Here is a 24,177-nt window from a genome sequence, read left to right as displayed (position 1 = left end):
GGATTGGGTTAAGGGTAATTAAGAAAGTATGCATGGCAATTAGATAAATAAGTGAAGTAAATAAGAAGAGTAGATATATGAGAGTGGATAAGATGAAATTTTAAACCCCAACAACACCATTCATCCATAGTTTCTCAAAACCAATTGAATCAACTGCATTGCATGTTTATTTTTTTTCTTTGCATATAACCACCAAATTTATTCTCTTCTCAAGTTTTACGCGATTAGGTTACATGAAAGTTAAGGCCTAAGAGTCCTTTGGGAAAACGATACTCGGACTTACCCGTTTATATTACTTGATAACAATCTGGTACACTTGCCAGGGGCTTAACACGCACATCTTGAGTTAATGTATTCTTTTTTACACTTGACTCAAGACAAAAATAAAAGTTTTTCTAAAGAAGGAATTTTAGTATTCCATAAGAAAATAAATCCAATTTCAAAAACCCATTCTTTAAATATTCCTTTTCAATATACATTGTTTGGTAAACATCAATTCATTCACAGAATGTTTGACATCTTTTGCAGGTTAACATTTGATCCAGGAGGAGTTCCTTTGGATTATAAACCAAATAAGTCAGTAATCTCTCTTTGTTGCAAGTTTTTAAAGATTCGAGGTCGAATCCTCTCAAACTTGGGGGGATGATATGATCATAGATGGGGCAACAATGAAGAATTTTCAGAGTGAAAAAAAGTACAAAAAGAATGGTGTAGGTTTCATGGGCTTGTATTTTGCCTCTTTTGCTTTCGTTTCATTTCTAGTGAGGAAACATTTATAAACTCTTCATTTTCCTTTAGTACAAGCAATGTGGGACTTCACATAGCTTGGTGATGAGTCGATATTTTATTGATTTCACTTAGTTTATTATGCTAGAATTAATCAGGGAATTGTGCTTAATTGTCCGATATTTCCCGTTTTTCCTAATTATGCTTAATTTGACCGAAAATTCTAATTTTAATTAATTTGAATTTTCTAAGCTAGTTATTTGCATTATTATTTTTAGGGAAAATTTTGGAAACACAATTTGGAACATTTGGAGGACACCAAATAAATTCAAGACTCTCCAATTAGACATTTTAATTTTAGTTGTATTATAATTTTAATTGTTTAAACATTTTGGAGAAACTTTTGCACATTGGGCCATTATTAAAAAATTATGAGGGGCCCAAAATTGTAGGACACTTGTCCTAGGGTTTCCTTTTATTTTTAAGGTGGACCCCACCTCAATTTGGAAGACACTTGGCCTTGGCAAAAGGCTACCAGCCGTCATTTTAAAGACACACTTTCTCTCGGCAATTCTGGAGAGCTTGCTGTTGGAACATTTCTTTTGCCATGGAGTTTTCTTTTAAGTTGTTTGATTTTGGATGAATGGGATTCACGGTTTTATTTTCTTGCTGAATGAAGAAACACTTTTACTTGGCTTTTGAACAATTTGAAAAATGTTGAATGAAGAATGAGAGACGTCACGGCCTTGGTAGAATTATTTTTTTTTATTTTTATTCAGAGCAGCTCACGGTGATCTCAATGTGGCTTGTGCACGGTTAAGGGATGAGATTTCTTTTTTTTTTATTATATTTAGCCTTCATTTCTTTTTAAGAGAAAAATGGTGATTGAATTTTTAAGAACTTTTATTTACATTTAAGTTAGAGTCTGGAGCATTAGTTTTCTTTTAGACGTGTTGATTTATTAGAAGAATAAAGTAACGGTGATGGTATTGGGAAATGATGGCCAGCCACCTTTTGAATTTTTTTTTTAGAGAAATAGGAAAAAGCACTTGCATTGGCACACACTATTTCATTTGGCTAGGAGGTGCTCATTTATTGGGAATGTGTTCACGCTGTCACGGCTGGAAGGAGGGAGCTCTATTAGCTTTAATGTAGATGTTGTTGCTGTTCACTTTAGATATTAACACCTTATTTTGAGGAATTCACGGTGATTGATGGCCTTCTTTTAGAATGGATGCCTATATTTTTTTTTTCAATTCTAGAAGAAGTGCATGATGGCCAGCAGGGGAAAAGGCTTACACGGTTTGCTCCAAAAAGGTTTCTATATTTTTTTTTTCTTTCTACACACTTAACCCAATATGCATCTTTATATTCCATATATTAATTTGTTTTTTTTTTATTTCTTTTGTCCTATAATATATTACATTACATGTTTAATTGCTTTTCATTTTTTTAATCAAATGTTGCATTTTAATAGCTTTAGCTGTGTTTAGATAATTGTTTGTGTAGTGTTAGGTTTAGCATTTTCATTTACTTTAATGTTGTCTAGCATTTTTGGTAGTGTTATTTTAATTGCGATGTTAGCTTAGGTTAGTCAGGTTGGTCATTAATAAAATTACTTTGCTTCATTGAGACTTTTGAATTTTAATTGCCATACTGCTACTTTGATTGTGCTCAATATTTAATCTGTTGTCTGCCTGCGATCAGGTATACGCTTAGTTGCCTAATCGGTGTCAATTCTTCGCTTAGTTGATTAGACTGTACGGTGGATGACTGATTAAATTTGTGCATTGCATTCGCTTAGTCTGTAATTTTGAAGACCAAATTAGCCTTCGCTTAGTTGGGTGATTTGTGTCGATTTGGATTAGAGTAGTGTGTACTTGTCGTTGATCTGGGATAGGAAGCATAGTAATTGAGTTAATGACCGTTTTTATTCTGTATTTGATTCCCTTTTTATGTTTCTGTTCGCATTTCAATTTTACATTTCTGATTACATCCGTCTTTTGATTTAATTCATCAGCATTCACAAACCTTTCACAACCCCCCACTTCGTGTCTCACCTAATTCTCGAACCACATTTGGTCCTTGAGAGACGACCTAGGAGTCACTTCCTAGTCTATACTGCATTCTTTTATGCTGATTAAATTTTGCATGGGGTGCGACCTCCATCACTTGGACTTAAAAGAAAAGAAGAGTAATTTGTTTTCCATAGCTTGTATTACAAGTAGTCTTAACTAGCTTTCATTCTTTGAACTTTAGGTTGCTAGGAAGTTTATAAAGCCTCTTGGAATGAGAGAATTAAGCAATGTGGGGCTAAGAAAGGCCTAGGGACGCTGCTGGTCAGACCTTGGCATTCAAGTCCCACATCTCTTAAATCTCTTCATCCAAGTCTCTCCAAAAACTATATATTGAAATTGCACTTCTTAAGAGTTTCTTTGCATATTGATTCTTGTATGCTGAATTGAGTTTGATCACCATAGGATTTAAGTGTGTAAAATTTACTTATATGTTCTGCATTAGTAGAGGTTTTAAACCAATTCAAATTTAGCTTTGAGCAAACACACATAAGCACCTTAATTTTGCTTGGCCGAGACTAGCCAGAACCATAAATTGCATGCACCAACAAAATTCAAAATTGTTTGCTTTGCATCTGCTGGTCTGGCCGTGAATTGTGCTAACTGTTTTGTGTGTTTGCTAGCTTCATTTTGAGCCTCTATTTTCCTAAAATTACAAAATATATAGGTTTGAAGTTTTCCAAATTAATTCCACTCATTGCTAGTTCTTACTCTTCATGTATGCATAGAATTTTGGTGTGATTTGCTTCTTAGTTGTGTCAATTTTTTGCTGCTGTCTTGTTCACATGTGCCTTTGTTTTTCTTCCTTCAATTAATAGTTGTTTTGTATCATTTAGTCCTCTAGTTTGCATCCATTTTTGTGTGCCAATTTTCTTGCTTTTATAGGTTCTTTTTCCTTCATTTGTCTTTTGGTTTTCCTTGAAATTTTTGGCCTCTTGTAGTGCATGTTCTTGATTTGATTCCTTGAGTTTGTTGAGGTTGAATTGTACATCTTTCCACTTGATTTTGTCCCTGATTTAGTGCTCTTAAAATCTGACTTGAGAGACACTTTACTATCTTGAGTGAAGAGTGCTTTTGAGGGAGTGATCTTCCTTGTTTCACTACAAAAAGAAACCGTGTGTTTTTTAGCTAATTTTTTGTTGTTGTTTGAGTGAACCTTGTTGCTGTTTTAATTCAGTTTTGTTGTTGTATTAACATGAATTTGGGCTATTTTCTAACCTGTTTTTGTGTTGCTGCTGTTTGCTTTAAAAAAAAAATGTCTACAGGTTCAAGCCAATCTTTTTCCAATGGAGGTAGCCATAAAGGAAGTGCTTCTAGCAAGATAGACTTGGCGAAGGCTCTTCATCAAATGCAACACCAACTTGATTCTCTTAGTAGAAGAATGGATAATGAAGAGAACACAAAAGGGAAGCAACATCGCAGTCATGGTACATACAAGAAGCATCAAGAAGATAAAGCCATGGACCAAGGCCTTTCTTTGCCCAAGTTGAATTTGCCAACCTTCAAAGGGGAAGTCGAACCTTTAACTTTTTTAGATTAGATAGCAAAAGTAGAACAAACTTTTGATTTGTATAGTGTAGATGGTTTTTTGCGTGTAAAGATAGCTACATTAACTTTAGAGGGATACACCATGCAATGGCTAATTAGGATGAACATTACCACCAGGGGCTCACACGCGAGCTCTTGGGAACATTTCAGGGACATTTTGTACGAACGTTTCTGTTAAGACTCCGGTAAGTGTACCAAATCGTATCAAGTAATATAAACGGTAAGACTGATGAGTCGATATTTTATTGACTGTACTTTGTTTATTGTGCTAGAATTAATCAGGGAATTGTGCTTAAATGTCCAATATTTCAAATTTTCACTAATTATGCTTAATTTGATAAGAAATTCTTATTTTAATTAATTTGAATTATCTGAGACTAATTATTTGTATTATTAATTGTAGGGAAATTGTTGGATGAAATTTTGGAACTTAAAGAAATTGGCACATCAATTTTATTTTAAGTTAAAATGAAAGGTGGTGTGAATTGCATTTTGGAGGTGCACATGGTCTTTAGCTCTTAAAAGATGACACCTCCACCTTCAATTGATATTAATTGAATAAATGGAATGAAAGCACCGTGGCCCACATTAAATAGTGCACCAAGAGAAGAAGACGACAGCACACCAACAATTGCAGAACCACATTCACGGCCCAATGCTTCTTCATCCAAGCACACAACAGGCCTTCAATCAAAAGCAGCTGCTGCCAACACGCATCCTACCGTCACAAGCGCTCGACCTCACGGGCTTAATTCATTTGAGGCTTGGAGAGTCCAGCAAAAAGAAAGCAGCACGCTTGAACCGAGAGAAAAAAAGAACGCTGGATTCATTTTATTCAGGAGGTGCAATAGGAGGTGCTTGGAGAAATGGTCCAGCAAGAAGCGTCCAAAGTTGTAGCTACCAGCAGCTTGATCCAGCACACGTCCAGCTACAACGTGAAGGGAGGAGCTCCAAAAAGCAAGAATTTAATTTGCATTGAAGCACACAGCAACTTGAGGCCAGCACGTGAAGCATAAAAAAAAGAATAGAAGCAGCTACAACTGGTCCAGCAGAAAGCAGCAACACGCACTTAAAATTTTTGGGCAGCAACACGTCAGAAACGTCCAGCAGTTTCCAGCTCTTCATGGCCCACCAGCAGGAGGTCATTTGCTTATTTTGGAGATGCAGTAGTGTCTAAGAGGCGGTGCACTCATCAGCCCATGTGCAACATAGCTTAGCAGTAACTTAGGAGCCAACCCATTCATCTTAATGCATTCGGTGTTGAAGCAGAGTGCTACGTGCAGCAGCAGAAGGAGGCCCACCAACACGGGCTGTTCCAACATTCAGCAAGAGCAGAGCGGAAGAGGTCATCCACCCATATATTTTTTTAGGGTTTTAGCAGCCATAGGAGAGGAGGAGAACACTATTACATTGGTTTTTTTTAGAGACAGCCGCCAACTATTTTGGAGAGCTTTTATCAGGAAGGAGGTTTTGATTTCAATATGGAAGGTTATGGATAGTTGACTATGCATGGCTCATGATGAAAATGAAGTAGATGTAGCTGCCATTAAGAACGAAAAATGATGACTAGAATAGAAGCAAACGGTGTTTCATTTTGAAAAGCACCTTTACATTAAATGTTTGATTGTAACTCATTTAATTTATTTCACTGTTCATGCATTTTTACATATATATTTCGTTTAATTCTAGTTGTTGAATTTTCACTGCATATGCTCATTAATTATGTTTCGCATGAAGTTTGATTCTAATATTTTATTTCCCCTACACTTAATTGCTTCACGGGTTTGACCTTTCTTTTATGGTGGCTTCAAGATAATATAATTATGCGTCTTCTTAGTTCTCGACGTTGCATCTTGATAGTCTTAATTGTGTTTAAATACTTGTTTGTTGTAGTGTTAGGTTTAGTGTTTTCTTTTACTTTAATGTTGTCTAGTATGTTTGGTCTTGTTACTTTAATTGTCATGATAACTTAAATTAGTTTGGTTGGTCGTTAGTGATATTACTTGCTTCCTTGAGATTTATCGCACTGTCTTTATGTTTATTCTGCTCTACCTGACACTCTATGAAATCTGACTGTGTTCTTGCAACGGGTATAAGCTTAGTTGCCTAGTTGGTGATTGCATCTTCGCTTAGTTGATCAATCTGTATAGAACACAGTGGATGGAATAGGTGTATTGTGTTCGCTTAGTTCGTGATTATGATAGCATGGCTAGCCTTCGCTTAGTCGATTAACTGTGTTGGATTAGAGGTTAGAGCAATTTATTCATGAGACTCTTGCACTTTAATTGCCATACTGCGCTATCTTGATTCTGCTCAATATTCAATCTGTTGTCTGCCTGCGATTAGGTATACACTTAGTTTCCTAATCGGTGATTAATCTTCGATTAGTTTATTAGACTGTACGGTGCATGATTGATTAGATTTATGCATTGCATTCGCTTAGCTTGCCATTTGATGACCGAATTAGCCTTCGGTAAGTTGGGTGATTCGTGTTGGATTTGGATTAGAGTAGTGTGAACTTGTCATTGATTTGTGATTGGAAGCATAGTGATTGAGTTAATGACCAGCTGCTTTTTTTTTTCTGTATTCGTTTCTATTTTTACATTTATGTTTACATCTGTATTTACATTTCTGTTTGCATCTGTGTTTTAATTTAATTCATCTGCATTCACAAAACCTTTCACAAACCCCCCCACTATGTGTTAGACCTAATTCCTGAACCGCGATTTGGTCCTTGAGAGACAACCTAGGAGTCACTTCCTAGTCTATACTGCATTCTTTTATGCACATTAAGTTTTGCATGGGGTGCGACACTCATCAAAGACCGAGTAACGTTTTCCCTAGAGACTCATTAGCCTAAACAGTCATGTGATTTGTTGATTATTTAAGACTTGAGAAATGAAAATCAATGTTTATAATGCAAAACAGAAAATAAACACGCATGCAAGTGTTGATCAATTGACCAAAGAATATACGCAGGTGAATTATATGGATGAATTATGTTGTTGGGGTTTACGACTTATCCTATCCATTCTCATGTATTCACGAATTGAACTTCTTCATTAATGTTAATGCCACTTTCTAATTTACCCTAAACCCGATGTCTTGGTGAAGAAAGCCTACTCCTAATTACTAGTTTACAATGTCTTGTCTCCCTAGCAATTGATCATGCATTACATTCGCACAGAAGATTAAAGGCAATTGGTCCTCTTATCCCTATGTCTATGTAATATTGCTCTCGAGAGAATTCCCCATGTCTACATTTCCCCGTATGTGTCCATATCGACAAAATCAAAGATCATGCAATTGAATGAGTTAAACAAAGCATGAATAGAGTTGAGAGGAAAAAAACCCTAATAATTAATGAAGTAAAGCATATATAATCATAATCAATTCAATACATGAGAGTTTCAAAGGATTAGTTCACCATAGACATGGTGAAACTAGATGAAAATAATGAAAGGAATGAAAGATAAAACCCTAAAAGTTGTAGATTGGAGCTTCCGCATCCATAATCTGCCTCCGAAGGGTGAAGAGAGTGTTTCTACGCCTCTTTCTGTCAAAAGATAGACCCTCTAGGTCGACTAAATCCTTATATAGCTTATAAAAATAACAGAAAAACTGGCCCAGGCCCAAGAGACTCGCGCTCAGCACTGGATTACCGCTCGACGGTAGGCACGGTACTCAGAAATGTCGCTCAACGTTAATGCCCAAGCGCCTGGTAGTGAACTCTCTGAAGAGGCTGGCACTTAGCGGTAAAAGTGTCGCTCAACGGTGGCTGCGACACTTGGATTTTCCCTCAGCATTGGCTGATGGGTGTCGCACCCCTTACAAATTTGATGTGTATAAAGAATGCAATATAAAGCTAGGAAGTGACTCCTAGGTCATCTCTCAAGGACCAAACCATGATTCAGGAATTAGGTCTAACACAAAGTGGGGGTTTTTTGAAAGTGTTTTTGTGATTAGAAAGGAACTAAATTAAAACTAGAAATTAAATACGACTAAACATAATTGAAAACATTTAAATAAACGAACAAGCAGGAAGACTGAACGGTCTTACAGATGACTAAACAGTTCTACCTTGAGACCAAACAATCTCTAAAGCAAATGCGAAAATTGGAAATGTAGGAAGATAAAGAAACCGAACAAAATAAAAATCATAGTAAACGGAAACAATAAACCGAACATAACAAACAACATGAAAATAGTAAATTGAACAATCCTAAAGCAAGATGTGTGAACTAATTAAAATGCAACAAATAATAAGTAACGAAATTAACGTTATTGAAATGCGATGATTGAGCAGAAAAATAAAATTCAACATTCTATCAACTCATATTCATCACGGAACAACTAAAAAGAAAGAAAGCTTGAATTGTAAAGGAATTAACCAGAATTGTTGAAAGGTAACGTTGAATATTGAAAGATGGAATGAATCAGCGAAGGTAATTAAAACATTGAAACTGTGTGCATATTTCTTCCAGGCCATAACATATGTGCACAAAAGCAAAATGCTAATTTATAAAATATCTAAATGAACGTCAGCTGAACCCAAGCTTAAATAAAAAAAAAAAAAAACACAAACCAAAATGAAAAGGAAATCTGCATGCTCCACTTATATATGAAAGATGAAATGCTTGAATAAATGATCGTGACACCTCCTGCTTAAGTCAAATGAGCGTATGACGCTTTTCTTCTAGGACGTGGCACTACTCCTAAAAGAGATAAAATAAAACAAATCATTCTCAATCGTAACCCTCCATCAAGCACGTTGCAGCAAGCTCCAAGAAATGAAAAAGATATCTCCCTTGATGTGTGTGGCGGCTTGTACTTAAATGAATAACACTCCCTGAAAATTAAGCCCCCTAATCACGTGTTGGATGTCACAGCCCTAAGAGGCCAACCTACTTTTATTACATTTGTGCCATAGCTTCATTTCCAAATTAATTTTTTTCTCTTCCGTTGTGCAGTCCGTGTTGGACGTTTTCCATGTGCACAAGGGCCCTGATGAGTCGATATTTTATTGATTTCACTTAGTTTATTGTGCTAGAATTAATCAGGGAATTGTGCTTAAATGTCCGGTATTTTCCCGTTTCTTCTAATTATGCTTAATTTGACCAGAAATTCTAATTTTAATTCATTTGAATTTTCTGAGCTAATTATTTGCATTATTATTTTCAGGGAAAATTTTGGAAATACAATTTGGAGCATTGGGAATGAGACAAAATAAACTCAAGACTCTTCACATAGATATTTCAAATGTAATTACTTTGAAACTTAATAGTCTAGATAGTTTTTAATTAAACTTGTAAACATTGGGCTAATTTTTGGCAAAATAGTTTGACCCCAAATAGGAAACATGACATGGCACCTAGGGTTTTGCAAAGTAGGTGGACCCCACCTCATTTTTTTTGAAGACACATGGCCTTTTACGTTTTCTGCGTTAAATTTTTTGTTTTCTAGATAGTTTTTGTCTTGTCTTGTGTACAATTTTGCATGTTTCTCATGATTTCTCAGTCAAATGCAGCAGTCTTCACAGGATGCCAAGCCTTCAAGATCAAACCAGAAGCACCTTCTTTGTGCAGATGTTGATCAAACAGTAAGCGCAATTGACTCCTCAATCTGAATCTCTCTCAAGAAAGATCACCACCGTCTTCTTGGAGAATTATTGGAGCGAAACTGAGAGCTTTCTTTGAAACAGGACAATGAAAATGTTAGATCACAAAAGTCTCAGAATAAAGTGTTCTGTTTCTATTTATAGTTTTCTTGTCAGCCTCAGTTGAATGACCTACTAATAGAGTCGACTGTATTATATCAGTTATTACAAACAGTCAACACACAGGCTCCTCACTTATAATGTTCATCCTACTTTTAATGTGGTTGATCTTTCTCCTTTTGCAGATTTTCCAGATTCGTGGTTGAATCCTCTCCAACCTGGGGGAGGGGGGTGATGTGATCATAGATAGGGCAAGTGATGAAGAAAATAAAAGGATGACAAGAAGCATGGCTAAAGGAAATCATTTTACTTCTTGCCTTCTTTACACGTTTGTACAAAAAATAGTAGAATAGGTTTCATTGGCTTGTATTTGCCTCTTTTGTTCTTTCGTTATTTCTAGTTGTAGGGAAACTTATAAACTCTTCTTCTCTTTATAGTACAAGAAATGTGGGACTTCACATAGCTTGGACTTAAAAGAAAGGAAGAATAAATAGGCTTTCTCCTTTTGTTGCTTGTAGTGCAAGTAAATATGCATAGTTTTAAGTTTTTAGTTTCTAGACTTGCTAGGAAGCTTATAAACCCTTTAGGAATGAAAGAATTAAGAGATGTGGGACTAAGATCACTTGTAAACGTGGCTGTCAAGACTTGGAAGCATTCCAAGTCCCACATCCCTTAAAACTCTCCAATTACTTCATTCTAAAGGTTATATAAGAAGCCTAGGGGTCTCTTTTGTAGACACCTTTGAATGAATCAATTTTAAGAGTGATTTGCATTCTTGCATTTCTTATTTGAGATAGTAACCTGTCTCTTAGTCTTTTTTGAGGATCTTATCTTGAGCAAATCAAGTGGCGGTCCAATCATTGCCACTTATCTTAGAATCCTTTTCAAGTGGCGTTTCTACATCTCATAAGTTTTCCCTATCCCTTCTCTTGTCCATTTTTAATTCATTCCATTCTTTAATTGTCATTAGAATAGTTCTCTCTAAGCATGTTATTCCCTATTAGATTGTATTCGGAAAACTCCTTGTATTTCTCAAGACCCTGATCAAACACACAGTCTTAGCAATTTCAACTACTATATAGTTTTATCAGGATTTATTCTAAAACTCTAAAACTATAATCACTCGATTCATGAAAAGGGTTACTAGCATCCTGGCTATCGAGATGCACTGCTTGTTCTCTGAACATGTCGTGTAGAGAATTTATCCCCTGATCTGTTGCGTTACCGCATAGTAAGCAAACATATTTTCGTCAAAAACCCTAATGAAACCTCTTACTTCAAAAATTGAAAGCAACAAGTAGCGAAAAGAGAAATTGAAAGAACATATATTACAGGTGAAATCAAAATAAAGGAATTTCTTGTTGCTTAATGTTGGGTTCACACTTCACAATGAACATTAATCAAAATAAAGGAATCTGTTGTTATCTATTTTTCTTTTTCATCAAAACATTTTGAGATTAGGGTTTGTGTTATTCTCTAATGCAGTGCTCTATGGGATTTTCCTATTATTCATGATTTTATTTGGATTCTTAGTTTGTATTATTGATTTGAATTACAAAAAGTTTATAATTTTAATTTTTATTTTAAAAAATTATAATTAAGTGAGTTATGAGTCAACCCGTGCTGGGTTAAGTCAGGTTCGAATTTTTCTTTCTCGCTACTAAATGACCAACCAGTGATAGTCGGGCCTAGTTGAATCAAATGACCTGTTTTGACAACACTAACCTTAAGACATGATTCTTAGGTACATTGATTTGACTTAAATACATTTTAATTTTAAATTTTTAAAATAAAAAAGTCATTCAATATAAATTTAATCTAAATCCAATTAAATAAATTAGATTTCAAATCTAAAAATATTAGTATAAATTTAAAATAAATCTATTTAAATAAAATTAAAACAACATAAATTTATATTATTATGAATCGGATTTCAACACTTAAATCTTTTATCCATCCTTAGAAATAATTATAAAAAAACTCTAATGACAATTGATGGCCGGAGACATAAAAATGAGGCAAGAAGCTTGACCAAACGGCATCGTTTTGCTAATTCTGAACCTCTTATAGGTTCTTTGATTCTCAAGCTCATGTTATCATCCTAGATTGTTGAATTGAATCACTTTGAAACAGGGAAACCGCGAAGCAGGATACTGCAAACTGGTAAGAGCTAGGTGATTCATTGATCTAATATTATTGTTGATTACAAATGCACCATTTTCTGCTTGCTAGATTAACAACTAGGACCCCCCACTTTGGTGTTGTTTGCCACAATGCCATTCTTTTCTTCAATTCACGTACTTTATCTGTATCAAACACAAATAATCACAAAGGTGGCACCTTTAATGCATTTAGCATCATCAATTCATGTGGGTTGTCCCCTGAAAAGGCACTGGAAATGTCCAAAAGGTTGGAATTGAAAAACCCAGATGGGGCAAATGCTGCAATTGATCTTCTCAGGAACTATGGGTTCTTGGAGAGCCAGCTCAATAGCCTTATAAAGAAATTCCCTTCTGTGCTTTTCTCAAATTCAGACAAGATCCTTTTGCCAAAACTCAATTTCTTTCGTTCTATTGGGTTTTCAGCCACTGACCTTCCTAAATTCCTCGTTATGAAACCTACATTTCTTAAATCAAGCTTGGAGAAAACCATTATTCCTTGTTATGGGGTAATCAGAAGTCTAGTTCGCAATGATAATGAAGCAGTTTCCACTTTAAAGCATGGGCTGTGGCACTGTAGCAGAAATGTGGTGAATAATTCACTTCCAAACATAAAGGCTTTGAGACAGCTTGGTCTGCCTCAAAGCTCCATTTCTCTCCTGGTAGCCAATTTTCCTAGTGTCACATTTATGAAGCATGCAAAATTTGTTGAAGCTATGGAGAAAGTGAGGGAACTGGGGTTTGATCCTTTGAAAACAAATTTTGTTATGGCACTTAAAGTTTTTTCAGATATGAGTGAAGCATCATGGAAATCGAAGTTCGAGGTTTTGGAGAAGTGTGGCTGGTCAAGTGATATGTTTCTTTTAGCTTTCAAGAAGCATCCCCAGTTTATGGTCTCATCAGAACACAAGATTCTTAAAATAATGAGCTTTTTGATGAAGGATGTAGGTTTGGCCCCCGAAGACATTGCTAGATGCCCTGCGCTTCTTAAATGCAACTTGGAGAAGACAGTTATTCCTAGATTTGCAGTAATTAAAATTTTGAAGAGAAGGGGTTTGGTAAAGAGTGATTTGCAAATAAGTACTTTTATTAAGATTAGTGAAAAATTGTTTCTGAAGAAATATGTGACTCGATTTCAGAGTTATGAGCCACTAGTTTTGGCTGCATACAAAGCTCAGAACTCAAATTGATTTTCTGGTTATACCTTAGGCTTGGAACATTTTAGTTGGCTGTATTTGATGCCAGAAATTTTTTTGACTTTCTTTATATGTTATGTTACAGATTATGGTTGCTCTGTTTTATTTGAATAGGCAGAGCACTTTAAATGAGGATTCATAAGATTGATGAATTGTTTTCTTCCCTCTGCACTTTTAACTGTAGGGAAGAATCTGATTTTGTGCACTTAACTTGTAAATGTCATCAGCAGATGGTAGCTAATCTTTGGCCTACAAAGGATGCCAAAGACCATGTGTGCATTTCCTTGTGAGTATTATCTCTCTAATCCTTATTCCATTCTCCATCTCACAATTTATGGAATAATAATCTTCAAGTCTGACAACTATATTAGATTTCTCTACTTAAAAATCTACACAATAACAATCTTTATCAGTTGTTGGTTTGTTATCTGACGAATGGAATCAATTTATTTGAAGAAAATGTAAGGATCTCTAATTTGCATATGCTGCTAAAATTGAGAGTGTACCAAGTTAAACTTTGCTTCTCATATTGTATATGTTTTTTAGTTGTATCACACTTGGTGCAATTACTATTAAGAATGATTGTATAGTATATACCTGTACGACAACTATTATAATTTACACTTTGAACTATTTATGAGGCTAGACTATCCTTTAGAATCTGGGAGCACCAACATTGCAGCTGTTTTAATTCTGAAGTTTATTAGGAGAAATGTATGTTTTAACTAGCGTTATCAATCCTTGTTAGGTGTGAAACTCAATAATTCAATAAAGCATTTGCTAAAGGGTACCAATATTTTTATCTGCTGCAATTTGAGAAGCAATTTCAGAAGCACTCTGATCCAAAGGGTAATTTAACTCTCCCAAAAGTAGTTTGATCCGATGCAGTTGCTCAGAATGGTAATATTTGTACTTGAAGATTCATTTTTTATACATGGAAACTTAATTTCAACCAGTTATAAATAAAGATTATTGTTTTCCATTTGTTAAATGACTTGTGTATGTTTCGAAGTTGAAGTAAAATGACCATGTTTTGATATTTTTCCTTTCCATTTTGTCCCTTAAAATTTTCAAACTAATACTTTTAGTTCTCGTGAAGTGATCAAAATTTGGTCTTGTTTATTGTAATATATATATATATATATATATATATATATATATATATATATATATATATATATATATATATATATATATATATTATTTCAGTTCCTCTAAAATATGAAATTATTATTTTTGTCCCTATAGTTCATTTTAAAGTAAATAAATAAAAATTATGTATGAAGTATTAAATGTTGACATTGCATAACACTAAAAAAATTAGGTTAAATCCCTTTAGTTGTTCTTATTTATGTAGGGTTTTTCCATTTTGATCTCTGTTTTTTTAAAATCTCCAATTGAGTCCTAAATAGTGCTAATTTGAATCAAATCAGTCTCTGCGGTTAAATCTGTTTAACGGGGTTAAGTTTTTGCTGAGATTAGAGGTTGACGTGTCAATTTTTTAAATGTGGCATGCTGAGAGTTGAATACATGGAATTTGGCATCTTTCTTAATATTTTGAATTTAGATGTGATTCCTTCGATAACATGACCACTTAGTATCAATTGGATTCATTCTTGAAGAAATGCAGCTCTCTGATTCGCATGAAGCAACTTCAAGCACATCTCATAACAATCGGAAAATTTCAATTCCACCCTTCTCGGTCAAAAGCTCCTCGAGCTCTGCTCCATCTCCCACGCCGGCGACCTCTCCTTCGCAGGCCAAATTTTCTAGAGAATCTAGACCCCTTCCACCAACGACTGGAACGCTGTTCTCCGAGGCCTGGCCCAAAGCCCAGAACCGATGTAGGCCCTGTCATGGTACTGCGCCATGTCACGCAGTCCCCAAAAGGTGGACACTTTGACGTGCTCCTTCGCCCTCAAGGGCTGTGCGCGTGCATTGGCTTTCTCCGAAGCCACCCAGATTCATTCTCATATTCCACATTTGGGGTTCGAAGCTGATATATTTTTATTGACTGTTGGGGCAAATTGACAAGTGTACCGAGTCGCACAAGTAATATAAAATTGTAAGACCAAGTTTCGTATCTTAAAATACTCTCGACGTTGAACAATTGTGTGATAACAAGATTAATTAAGACTTAAATAAAAAGAGATCATTGGGTTTGGATGCAAAAACAAAATAAAATATGAATGCAATTGATCAATAGCAAATGAGCACAGAGATGAACGGATGTTGATTAATATGAGATGGGTATGTTGTTGGGGTTAGATTTCACCAAGTTCCCTCTCATGTATATAAGAATTCTTCTTTATGCATTAATGTCAACGTCACTCATTAAATCACCTAAACATGATCTCTCTGTGAATAAGCCTGTCCCAAATTACCAATTCATACAATTCCTAGCATTTCTGGTAATAAGATGTGAAGATCAAGAGATTAAGACAACCAAGACTCATACCCTTATCCCTGAGCAATATAACCCTTAGGAGAAATTCAACAAGAACCTGAATTGTAAGGAACCTCCCAGTACTCATGCAATTCATAAATCATGCCAATGAATTAGTTAAACACAACAAGCATTGAAATAGATGAATTACTCTAACAATTAATAGAAAAAAAAAATATGGAATTTAAGAATCAATTCAAATACATGAAATTTTACAAGGTTACATCATCCCCCAACAACAAATAGAAATTAGTTTCACATAAACATGGGGGAACTTTATGAACAATGGAAGAGAATGAGAATGAAAGCATAAAAATTGGGAAAAGAGTGTATTGCTATGCTCTTCTCTCCCAAAGATACAAAACCTAGAGCCCTAGGGTCCTTTAAATAAGGTCAAAAACGTGCAAAAATAGGACCCGATCCAATACAGTCGAAACAGAGCAGAAACAGGGCGTGATCCACGAAAGTTGATGCTCAGGCGTCCAAGGAGACCGCCTAGGAGGTGAGAGCACCTTATGTAAGGCCCGAGCTTTGCGTTTTGCCGCCCAAGCTTCGAGACCCCACCGCCTAGGCGGCCAGGGAGGCTGCCTGGGCGGCGGACGTCGATTCTGCTCGCTGGAGCCTTCATTATGGGTGTCCAAGCTTCGTGTTGTCCCTCCTTCTAGTGCTTCTTTAGGCCCTTTTGAGCTCCATCTTCTTGGCTCTTCATCTCTGCTTCCAGTATTACATCAATCTCTGACAAAACAAGGGGAATTAGTCATAAAATCATTGAAATCAGCCTCAACTCTCTTATTCACACAATTTATTAAAAAAGTATGAGTCCAAAAAAGTTTCTAAGTAAAAAAAGGTGCTTTTAGTATCAAAATCATATCACAAATAACGATGCTTTAAACCGTTATCACAATTCCAAACTTAAAATTTTGCTTATCCTTAAGCAAAACAAAATGTAACTCAGCTTTTCAGAACAAGCACTACAACGACTCAACATTTTTCAAAAACTTTTCTTTCCAAGACAAGAAGTCACTTTTATCAATTCAGCATAAAGATCTCAGTCAAGATGTGCAGATGCCTTAGTTCAATCAAAATCTATGTGATGCTCATATACTTCCAACATGTCATCCTTAAGAATGATCAATCAACCAAGCAAAGATGCAATCAGGAATTCAAAACTACTTCTCACCAAGGAAAGTGTTTCACTCAAGCTCTCTAAAGTATATCACTTAAGCACTCAAAAGTGTCTCTTAATTTTGCCTTTCATTTAAGCACAATCAAACATACTCTCAAGCAAGTGGTCAGCACAAGGACTTTTCATGCTTATAACTTGGCTGGGCTAAGAAGGAAATTGGTTTTTCTAGTCAGCAAAATTCCTTGAGTTAAGAGAGGCATTTATGAATTTATCATTTAAGCACAAACTCTCTTTCTTTTTCCCAACTTTCCCTTGCAGTGAGCTCTTTCTTCTCCATTTGTTTTCCTTTTCTTTTCTTTTGCCTTTGCTTTTGCTTTTGAATTGCTCACTACCTAGAGAAGTGGGTTGCTACCTAGCAACCTAAACTTGAACCTTTATTAGTACCTTATCTAATGTTCTGAACTGAACTCAAAGTAAAGATTTTCAAAAAGGGTTTTTCAAAACATGCATAAGGCTCAAGGTTCAAAGGTTAGAACAAATTATTTTCTTTTCAGTGGGCAAAAATTTAGTGAAGACTAAAAGAATAAGGGATAATAAAAGATGGCCTTGATATATGAAACTTGCAAGCAAGTGGTTTAATAACAGAAAATTTGGGCAAAATAATTCATGCTTTCTAAGATGTAGCAATTATTTACAAACAACTCTGAAGCCCAAAACTCACACAGGTAAACTCTCAAGTCCCAGAATTCAGAAAAACACCCTACTCAGTATCTCAATCAAATTTCACTTTCAAACACTCTTCTAAGCACTTTTCTCACTTCACCTATCATCGCACTTCTAGTTAACCTTTTCACCACCATTTTAGCATCACTTTTTCATCCAGATTTGGGGTTTTGTAAGAGCACAACGATTTGGGGTTGATTCCTCCACATTCATTGGAAGAAGTTTTGTGTTCTACTAACGTTTAATGAGATTCCTTGTGGTTTTGTGAATTGTACTTGATGCAGAGATGACCTCCTCATCAGGAAAGAGGAACAAGTGGAAGGAATCAAAGTTGGAGCAGCTGAAGCTCCAACTATGGAGGAAGATGATGAGGACGATGATTTTGAAGATGTAGAAGAAGGAGATGAGGAGAAGAGATAACATCTACTGATGGATGTTATCTGTAGTAGAACATGATTTTTCTATGTTTTGCTTTTGTATTTTGAATTTATTTGTTTCTGTTAAGTAGTGTAGGATTGATGTACTTGGTTGAACACTTTATCTGATGCATGGTTTGATGATTGATTTGTGTGATGGGTAGTGCTTGATGAGGATGCTTAATATTGATGATGTTGAGATTGTGCTTTATATGCTTACATACAGGTGGTTGTTCACAAGCTATGTGAACAGATGCATGATGTTGCGATTGTGATTATGATGCTAAGCAGGATGTGTATCTGGATATTTGGAATGTTGAGTGAGCTATATGTGAGGTTTTCGGCTCCAAAGTATTTGTTGTGAATGATTGCTATCTACTTAAAAGCATGAATAATTTTGCCTAAGTTTCTATGATTGACTGAACTGCATGCATGTGTCATATGATCAAGGCTATTTTTTATTAAACCCTTTCTTATCCAATGCATAAACTTTCATCCCAAAGAAAAAAAAAGAGCACCATGTGTTCTACCCTTTTTGAACATAAGCCTTAAACAATATGTTAAAACCCTATTGAAAATCTTTACCTTGAGTTAAGTTGATTATTATTGTATGGTATTGATAAAGGTTCAAGTTTGGGGTTGTTGGGAAAGTTGGAAAAGAAAAAGATAGACGTTGAGCTAATGTGTTGAGCAAAAGTGAAAAAGATATAAAACATAGAATGAAAAAGATAAGCTCAATGCAGAAAAGGGGAAAAAGTTGGGAATGAGATTGATTGGTTAAAGAGAGTTTGTGCTTGAATTATGAATGTGTGAATAACTCTCTTAACTCAAGGGTTTGAGGTTGGAAAAATCACCCAAGAATTGGGCGAAACAAGAATAGTCAAACTGGTCAAACTAGAGGCCAATTTAGCAGACCGCAGCAACCACCACTATGGCAACAGGTAGCTGCATTGACTGAAAAAATTAGCAGCCTTGATGAAAAGTTTGAAATTTTTTTGAAGGTGCATGAATCCACAGCTAAGGGTTATGAAGCTACCTTCAGAAGTGTGGAGATGCAAATGGGTCAACTAGCCAAAAGGGTGGAAGGTCACAGAGAAAAATCAATTTGGGGCTAATATTGAAGTTAACCCTAAAGAAGATTGTAAGGCTGTGGTGAGTATGGTTGAGGAAAGAGTGGAAAAAGAAAGTGTTGAGCTAGAAAAGAGAGAGGAAAAAGAAGAAATATATGTTAGGGAGAGATTAGAGAAGAAAAAGAGAAGAGGGGAGAGAAAAAAATAGAAAAAGTAGATAAAATTGAGAAAGAAGAGATAGTTCTTCCTTACCCAAAGGGGCAACAAAGAGAAGAGAGTAAGTGTGAGCGCTTTAGAGAAATCTTCAATGAAATGGAGATTTCTATACCGTTGACTGAAGCACTTCAACAAATTCTTGTTTATGCAAGGGGTATAAAGCAATATCTTAGAGAAAAGATAGATTTTGAAGAGAAAGCTACTGAGGAACAGGAAGGTTGCAGTGACCCTTTGAAGAAGAAACACACTCCAAAAGTGAAGGATCCAGGAAGTTTTACAATTCCATGCACCATTGGGGGTGTGAAGATAGACAAGGCTTTACTTGATTAAGGGTCAAGTATTAATTTGATGCCTTTATCTATGCTGAAGAAGATAGGTGGTCTTACATTGAAGCTAACAAAGATTTCCTTGATCATGGCAGATGGATCATCAAAGAAACCCTATGGTGTGGTGGAGGATGTTGTGATTCGAATTGAAAGTCTTGAATTCTTGGTTGAATTTGTGGTGATAGAGATGAAGGAGGATGATAAGATCCCGGTTATTCTTGAAAGGCCATTTATGAAGATGGCCAGAGTAATCATCAATGTTTATGATGGGGTAATTATGCTTAAAGACCAGGAAGAAAATAATCCTCCAAACCGCCCGACGACAATCGTCACCGCCCGGCGGTTTCCCTCAGAACCGCCCAGCGCCAACGTTAGTGCCTACTCCTCACCCTGGACCGCCCAACGATGTAAGTTGTCGCCGGGCGGTGCGTCGACTCTTCAAATCTTCAACTTTCTTCTCTTTTCTTGAGTCTACGACCTTTATCTTCAGCTCCATTCTTCATTTCCTCAAAATAGCTACAAAACAATGCAAAACAAGCATAATATCGCTAAAAACAGCTTTCGACTCTCTACAGACTCATTTACTGAGTTTTGCTTGATTCTAAGCTCATTCCGAATAGTAAAGGGCATAATTAGGTCTAAAATGACATATGAAAATAACTATTTTTCAACCTTCATCACAAGACTATGGGAAACAAGAGGAAAGAATCAAAGTTGGAGCAACTGAAGCTCGAGCTATGGAGGAAGATGATGAGATAACATCTACTGATGGACGTTATCTGCACTAGAACAAGATTTTTCTTTTTCCCTTGTACTTTGAATTAGTAGTATAGGTTGAATTTATGTTTGAGTCTATGTTTGGCTTGTACACTTATTTGGATAATGATTCAATTTTATTGCATGATGAGTTGTTTACTATTGATGATTGACTGTGGATGATGATTGAGAATGTGTGAATGTTGATATCCAGGTTGATGGTTCACTAGCTATGTGGACAGATGAGTAAGTGATTCATGATTGTGATTTTGATGCTAAGCAGGATTCATGTGAGAAGTGAGAAAGCATGATTATGTGAGGTATTGAGCTTCAGAGTTTTATTGTTGTGTGCACTGTTTATAGGGAATCATGAATGGTATTAACTTAATCTTGATAATTGATTGAATTGCATGTGTATGTCATATGATCAAGGCCATGCTTGGAAAGCCTTTACTTAGCCAAATTTTCACCCAAAGAATTTTAAATGATATACCCTTTTTGAACCTTGACCTTAAACAGTATAAAAACCCTTGTTTGAATTGATTTACCTAGAGTTAAGGCTGAGAATAATTATATGTGTTGAAAAAGTTCAAGTTTGGGGTTGAATGGGGAAAGTGAAAGGCAAAAGAAAAAGAAAAGCATTGAGTTCAAAAGATGAAAAAGAAAAATGCATGTGAAAGGAAAAGAAAAGAAGAAAAGAGAAAAAAACATGTAAAGAAGAACTCAATGTAAAATGAAAAAGGGAAAAAGTTGGGAATGAGTGAGATTGGTAAAAAGGAGAGTGTACTTGAACTTTGAATGATGATTTAAACTCTCTTAACTCAAGGATTTTGTATTCTAGAAAAACCAATTTTCTTGATAGCCCAACCACAATACAAGCCTTGGAAAAAGTCCTTGTGATGACATTTGCATGTGAAGATGTTAATTGTCTTAGATGAATGACAATATTGTTTTATGTGACATATGAACAATAGAGAATAGAGTGACCTCCTAAACACTTGAGTGATTGAGTGAAACACTTGCTTGGTAAGAATTGTTAAATTCATGTTTACATCTATGTTTAGTTGATTAATCATTCATGAATGAAACATCTGTTGGAAAAAGATTGAATATGTGAATTAAGCTAGATTGAAAGCATGCATGCATCTTTGTAGGATTCCACTGAAATTTGAAATTGTATAATAACTTGTCATGAGAAAAAGGAGTTTTGAAAAGAGTGAATTATTTGATGAAGAAGTGGAAAGCCAAGTTTTATCTTGTTTGCTTGAGGACAAGCAAAGTTCTAAGTTTGGGGTTGTGATAACGGTCTAAAAACCGTTATTTTCATACTTAAATTTGATAGTAAAACACACCCTTTGTGGCTTAGAATGAGCTTTAAATCAAGTAAAACACTTAGTTGAGTCTCTTGGGAGTCAAAAGTTGGATTTAGAGATATTATGCTTCTTTTGCATTGTTTTACAGGGTTTTTAGATGAATTAAAAATGGAAGTGAAGTGAGGTGGACTAAGACTCATGAAAGAAGGAGAAAAATGATGAAAAGAAGGGTCAAGCAAGCCGCTGAGCGCCAGAATGGTCCACTGAGCGCTCAGAGCGATTAAAGGGAAACCGCTCAGCGGCACAAGGCAAACCACTGAGCGGTGAATTTAGGTGCTTGGGCGGTTGTCTGTTTTTTTTAGCTAGATTCTGTAAATCTTTTTGTAATCTATCTGTTATCTTTTTGGGCCTATATATAGCCCCAGTGCGAATTAGAAGGGGATTCTTTTGGCAGAGAGAAACGTCCAGAGCTATTCCACACCTTGGAGGAGGTTCCTTGGATGCTTAGGCTCCATTCAACCAAGTTTAGGGTTATTTCTTCCATTCTTTCATTATTTTCATCTAGTATCATCATCATTATGGTGAACTAAACTCTTTGTTGTTGGGGAACAATGTAATCTTTTGAAACTCTCATATATTTAAATTCTAATTTATTTCATATGCTTGTCATATACTTGTTTATCAATTTTTGGGTTCACATTTGTGCTCAATGCTTTTATTGTTTAACTTATTCAGTAAAAGATGTTTGTCTTTATCGATATGGGGACGTACGGTAATGTCATGAACTGGTGGGAAATTCCTTGATTATGCCAATATCGCCTAGGGATAGGGGTAGGACGGTCAATTGTAGTTGCTTCCGATTGCATTGCATTATTGGTTACTAGGGGAGGCTAAGGATAGCAAGCCGGTAATTAATAATAGGCTCTTTTCACCAAGGGATTGGGTTAACCGTCAATAAGAAAGTGTTCATGGCAATTAGATAAATAAGTGAAGTAAATAAGAAGAGCAGATATATGAGAGTGGATTAAATGAAATTGTAAACCCCAACAACACCATTCATTCATAGTTTCTCAAAACCAATTGAATCAACTGCATTGCATGTTTATTTTTTTTTTCTTTGCATATAACCACCAAATTTATTCTCTTCTCAAGTCTTACGCGATTAGGTTACATGAAAGTTAAGGCCTAAGAGTCCTTTGGGAAAACGATACTCGGACTTACCTGTTTATATTACTTGATAACGATCTGGTACACTTGCCAGGGACTTAACAACAACCACATCTAAAATTTTCAGAAAACTGTGAAAGATCAAAATTTAATCCTAAGTCTAAAGCATCTTCAATTTTCACAATTTCTATGACAAAATCATCACTAACATGTGAATATGCAGCAGTATCAAGAACATTTAAATGCATAAACAACTCAGGCAAAGCAAGGGGGATTTCAAGTTTAGAGAAAACCTGTGTCGATTTATGCTTCATCTCACCAATAATAGCAGAATGATCAACTGCATCCTCAGGTGTACGAAGGAAGACATAGGAGGGTGGGAAAGTAGATGCTGTAGTAGAAAGCTCATCACTCTGCTCCTGATGAAGGTTGAAAAACAGTTATTTTCATATGTCAATTTGGACCAAATTTCATCTTTTTCTACTCGGAATGAGCTTAGAATCAAGCAAAACTCAATAAATGAGTCTGAAGAGAGTCAAAAGCTGTTTTTAGCGATTTTATGCTTGTTTTGCATTGTTTTATAGCTAATTTGAGAAAAGTAAAGAATGGAGTTGAAGATACAGGTCGTTGACTCAAGAAAAGAGCAGAAAAATGAAGATTTGAAGAGTCGACGCACCGCCCGACGACACACTTAAACTGTTGGGCGGTCCAGGACGAGGAGAAGGCATGGCGATTGACGCTGGGCGGACCTGAGGGAAACTGCCCGGCGGTGGCGATTGCCGCCAGGCGGCACACTTAAACCGCCCGGCGGTGGTTCGCTGGACTTGGGCCCGTTTGTGATGCGCTCCACACCTATATATACCCCTATTGCGAATTTAGAATCATTCTTTTGACAGGGGAGAACGGCCAGACCTAATTTTGTTCTCTAGAGAGGATCTCTTGGATGCTTAGGCTCCTTTTCATCTTTTCTAGGGTTTGCTTTTCCATTCTTCTTCCATTTTTCATCTAGTTTCACCATGTCTATGGTGAACTAAACCCTATTGTTGTTGGGGGAAACAATGTAATCTTTNGATACTCTCTCTTATTGAATCTCTTGATTATTTATATGGTCTCCATATATTTTGATTGATTATTGTTGGGTTATAATCTGTGCTTAAGGCCTTTATCGTTTAACTCATTCGGTATATTGATGTTTGTC

The 24,177-nt window shown here is 35.8% G+C and overlaps 2 protein-coding genes across 11 annotated transcripts; both read left to right on the top strand.

Annotated features, from left to right (window-relative positions):
- Positions 1–12,071: 12,071 nt before the first annotated feature.
- LOC106774635 lies at positions 12,072–20,753 on the top strand. 10 transcript variants are annotated; one of them, XR_002669874.1, is made up of 4 exons: positions 12,072–12,228; positions 13,605–13,706; positions 14,169–14,320; positions 20,714–20,753. XR_002669874.1 is itself a non-coding variant. In XM_014661681.2 (4 exons), exons 2-4 carry the CDS (start codon positions 13,679–13,681, stop codon positions 15,418–15,420), a joined length of 507 nt encoding a protein of 168 aa, XP_014517167.1. In that variant the 5' UTR covers positions 12,072–12,228; positions 13,651–13,678; the 3' UTR covers positions 15,421–15,511. The 10 variants fall into 10 exon arrangements, 4 of the variants coding, with proteins under 4 accessions (XP_014517167.1, XP_014517168.1, XP_014517166.1 ...); XR_002669875.1 differs by lacking the exon at positions 20,714–20,753 and adding an exon at positions 18,018–18,351 and having other exon boundaries at positions 14,169–14,269; XR_001376775.2 differs by lacking the exon at positions 20,714–20,753 and adding an exon at positions 18,000–18,351.
- On the top strand, positions 12,223–13,572 carry LOC106774634 (transcription termination factor MTERF15, mitochondrial-like). The gene has a single exon (XM_014661677.2). The coding sequence runs from the start codon at positions 12,275–12,277 to the stop codon at positions 13,412–13,414; it is 1,140 nt and encodes a 379-aa protein (XP_014517163.1). The 5' UTR covers positions 12,223–12,274; the 3' UTR covers positions 13,415–13,572.
- Positions 20,754–24,177: the final 3,424 nt, after the last annotated feature.

Source organism: Vigna radiata, chromosome 10 (assembly GCF_000741045.1).
Source record: "Vigna radiata var. radiata cultivar VC1973A chromosome 10, Vradiata_ver6, whole genome shotgun sequence".
NCBI lineage: Eukaryota > Viridiplantae > Streptophyta > Magnoliopsida > Fabales > Fabaceae > Vigna > Vigna radiata.
Note: the sequence above shows the minus strand (reverse complement) of the source record. Positions and strands in the feature narration are given on the sequence as shown.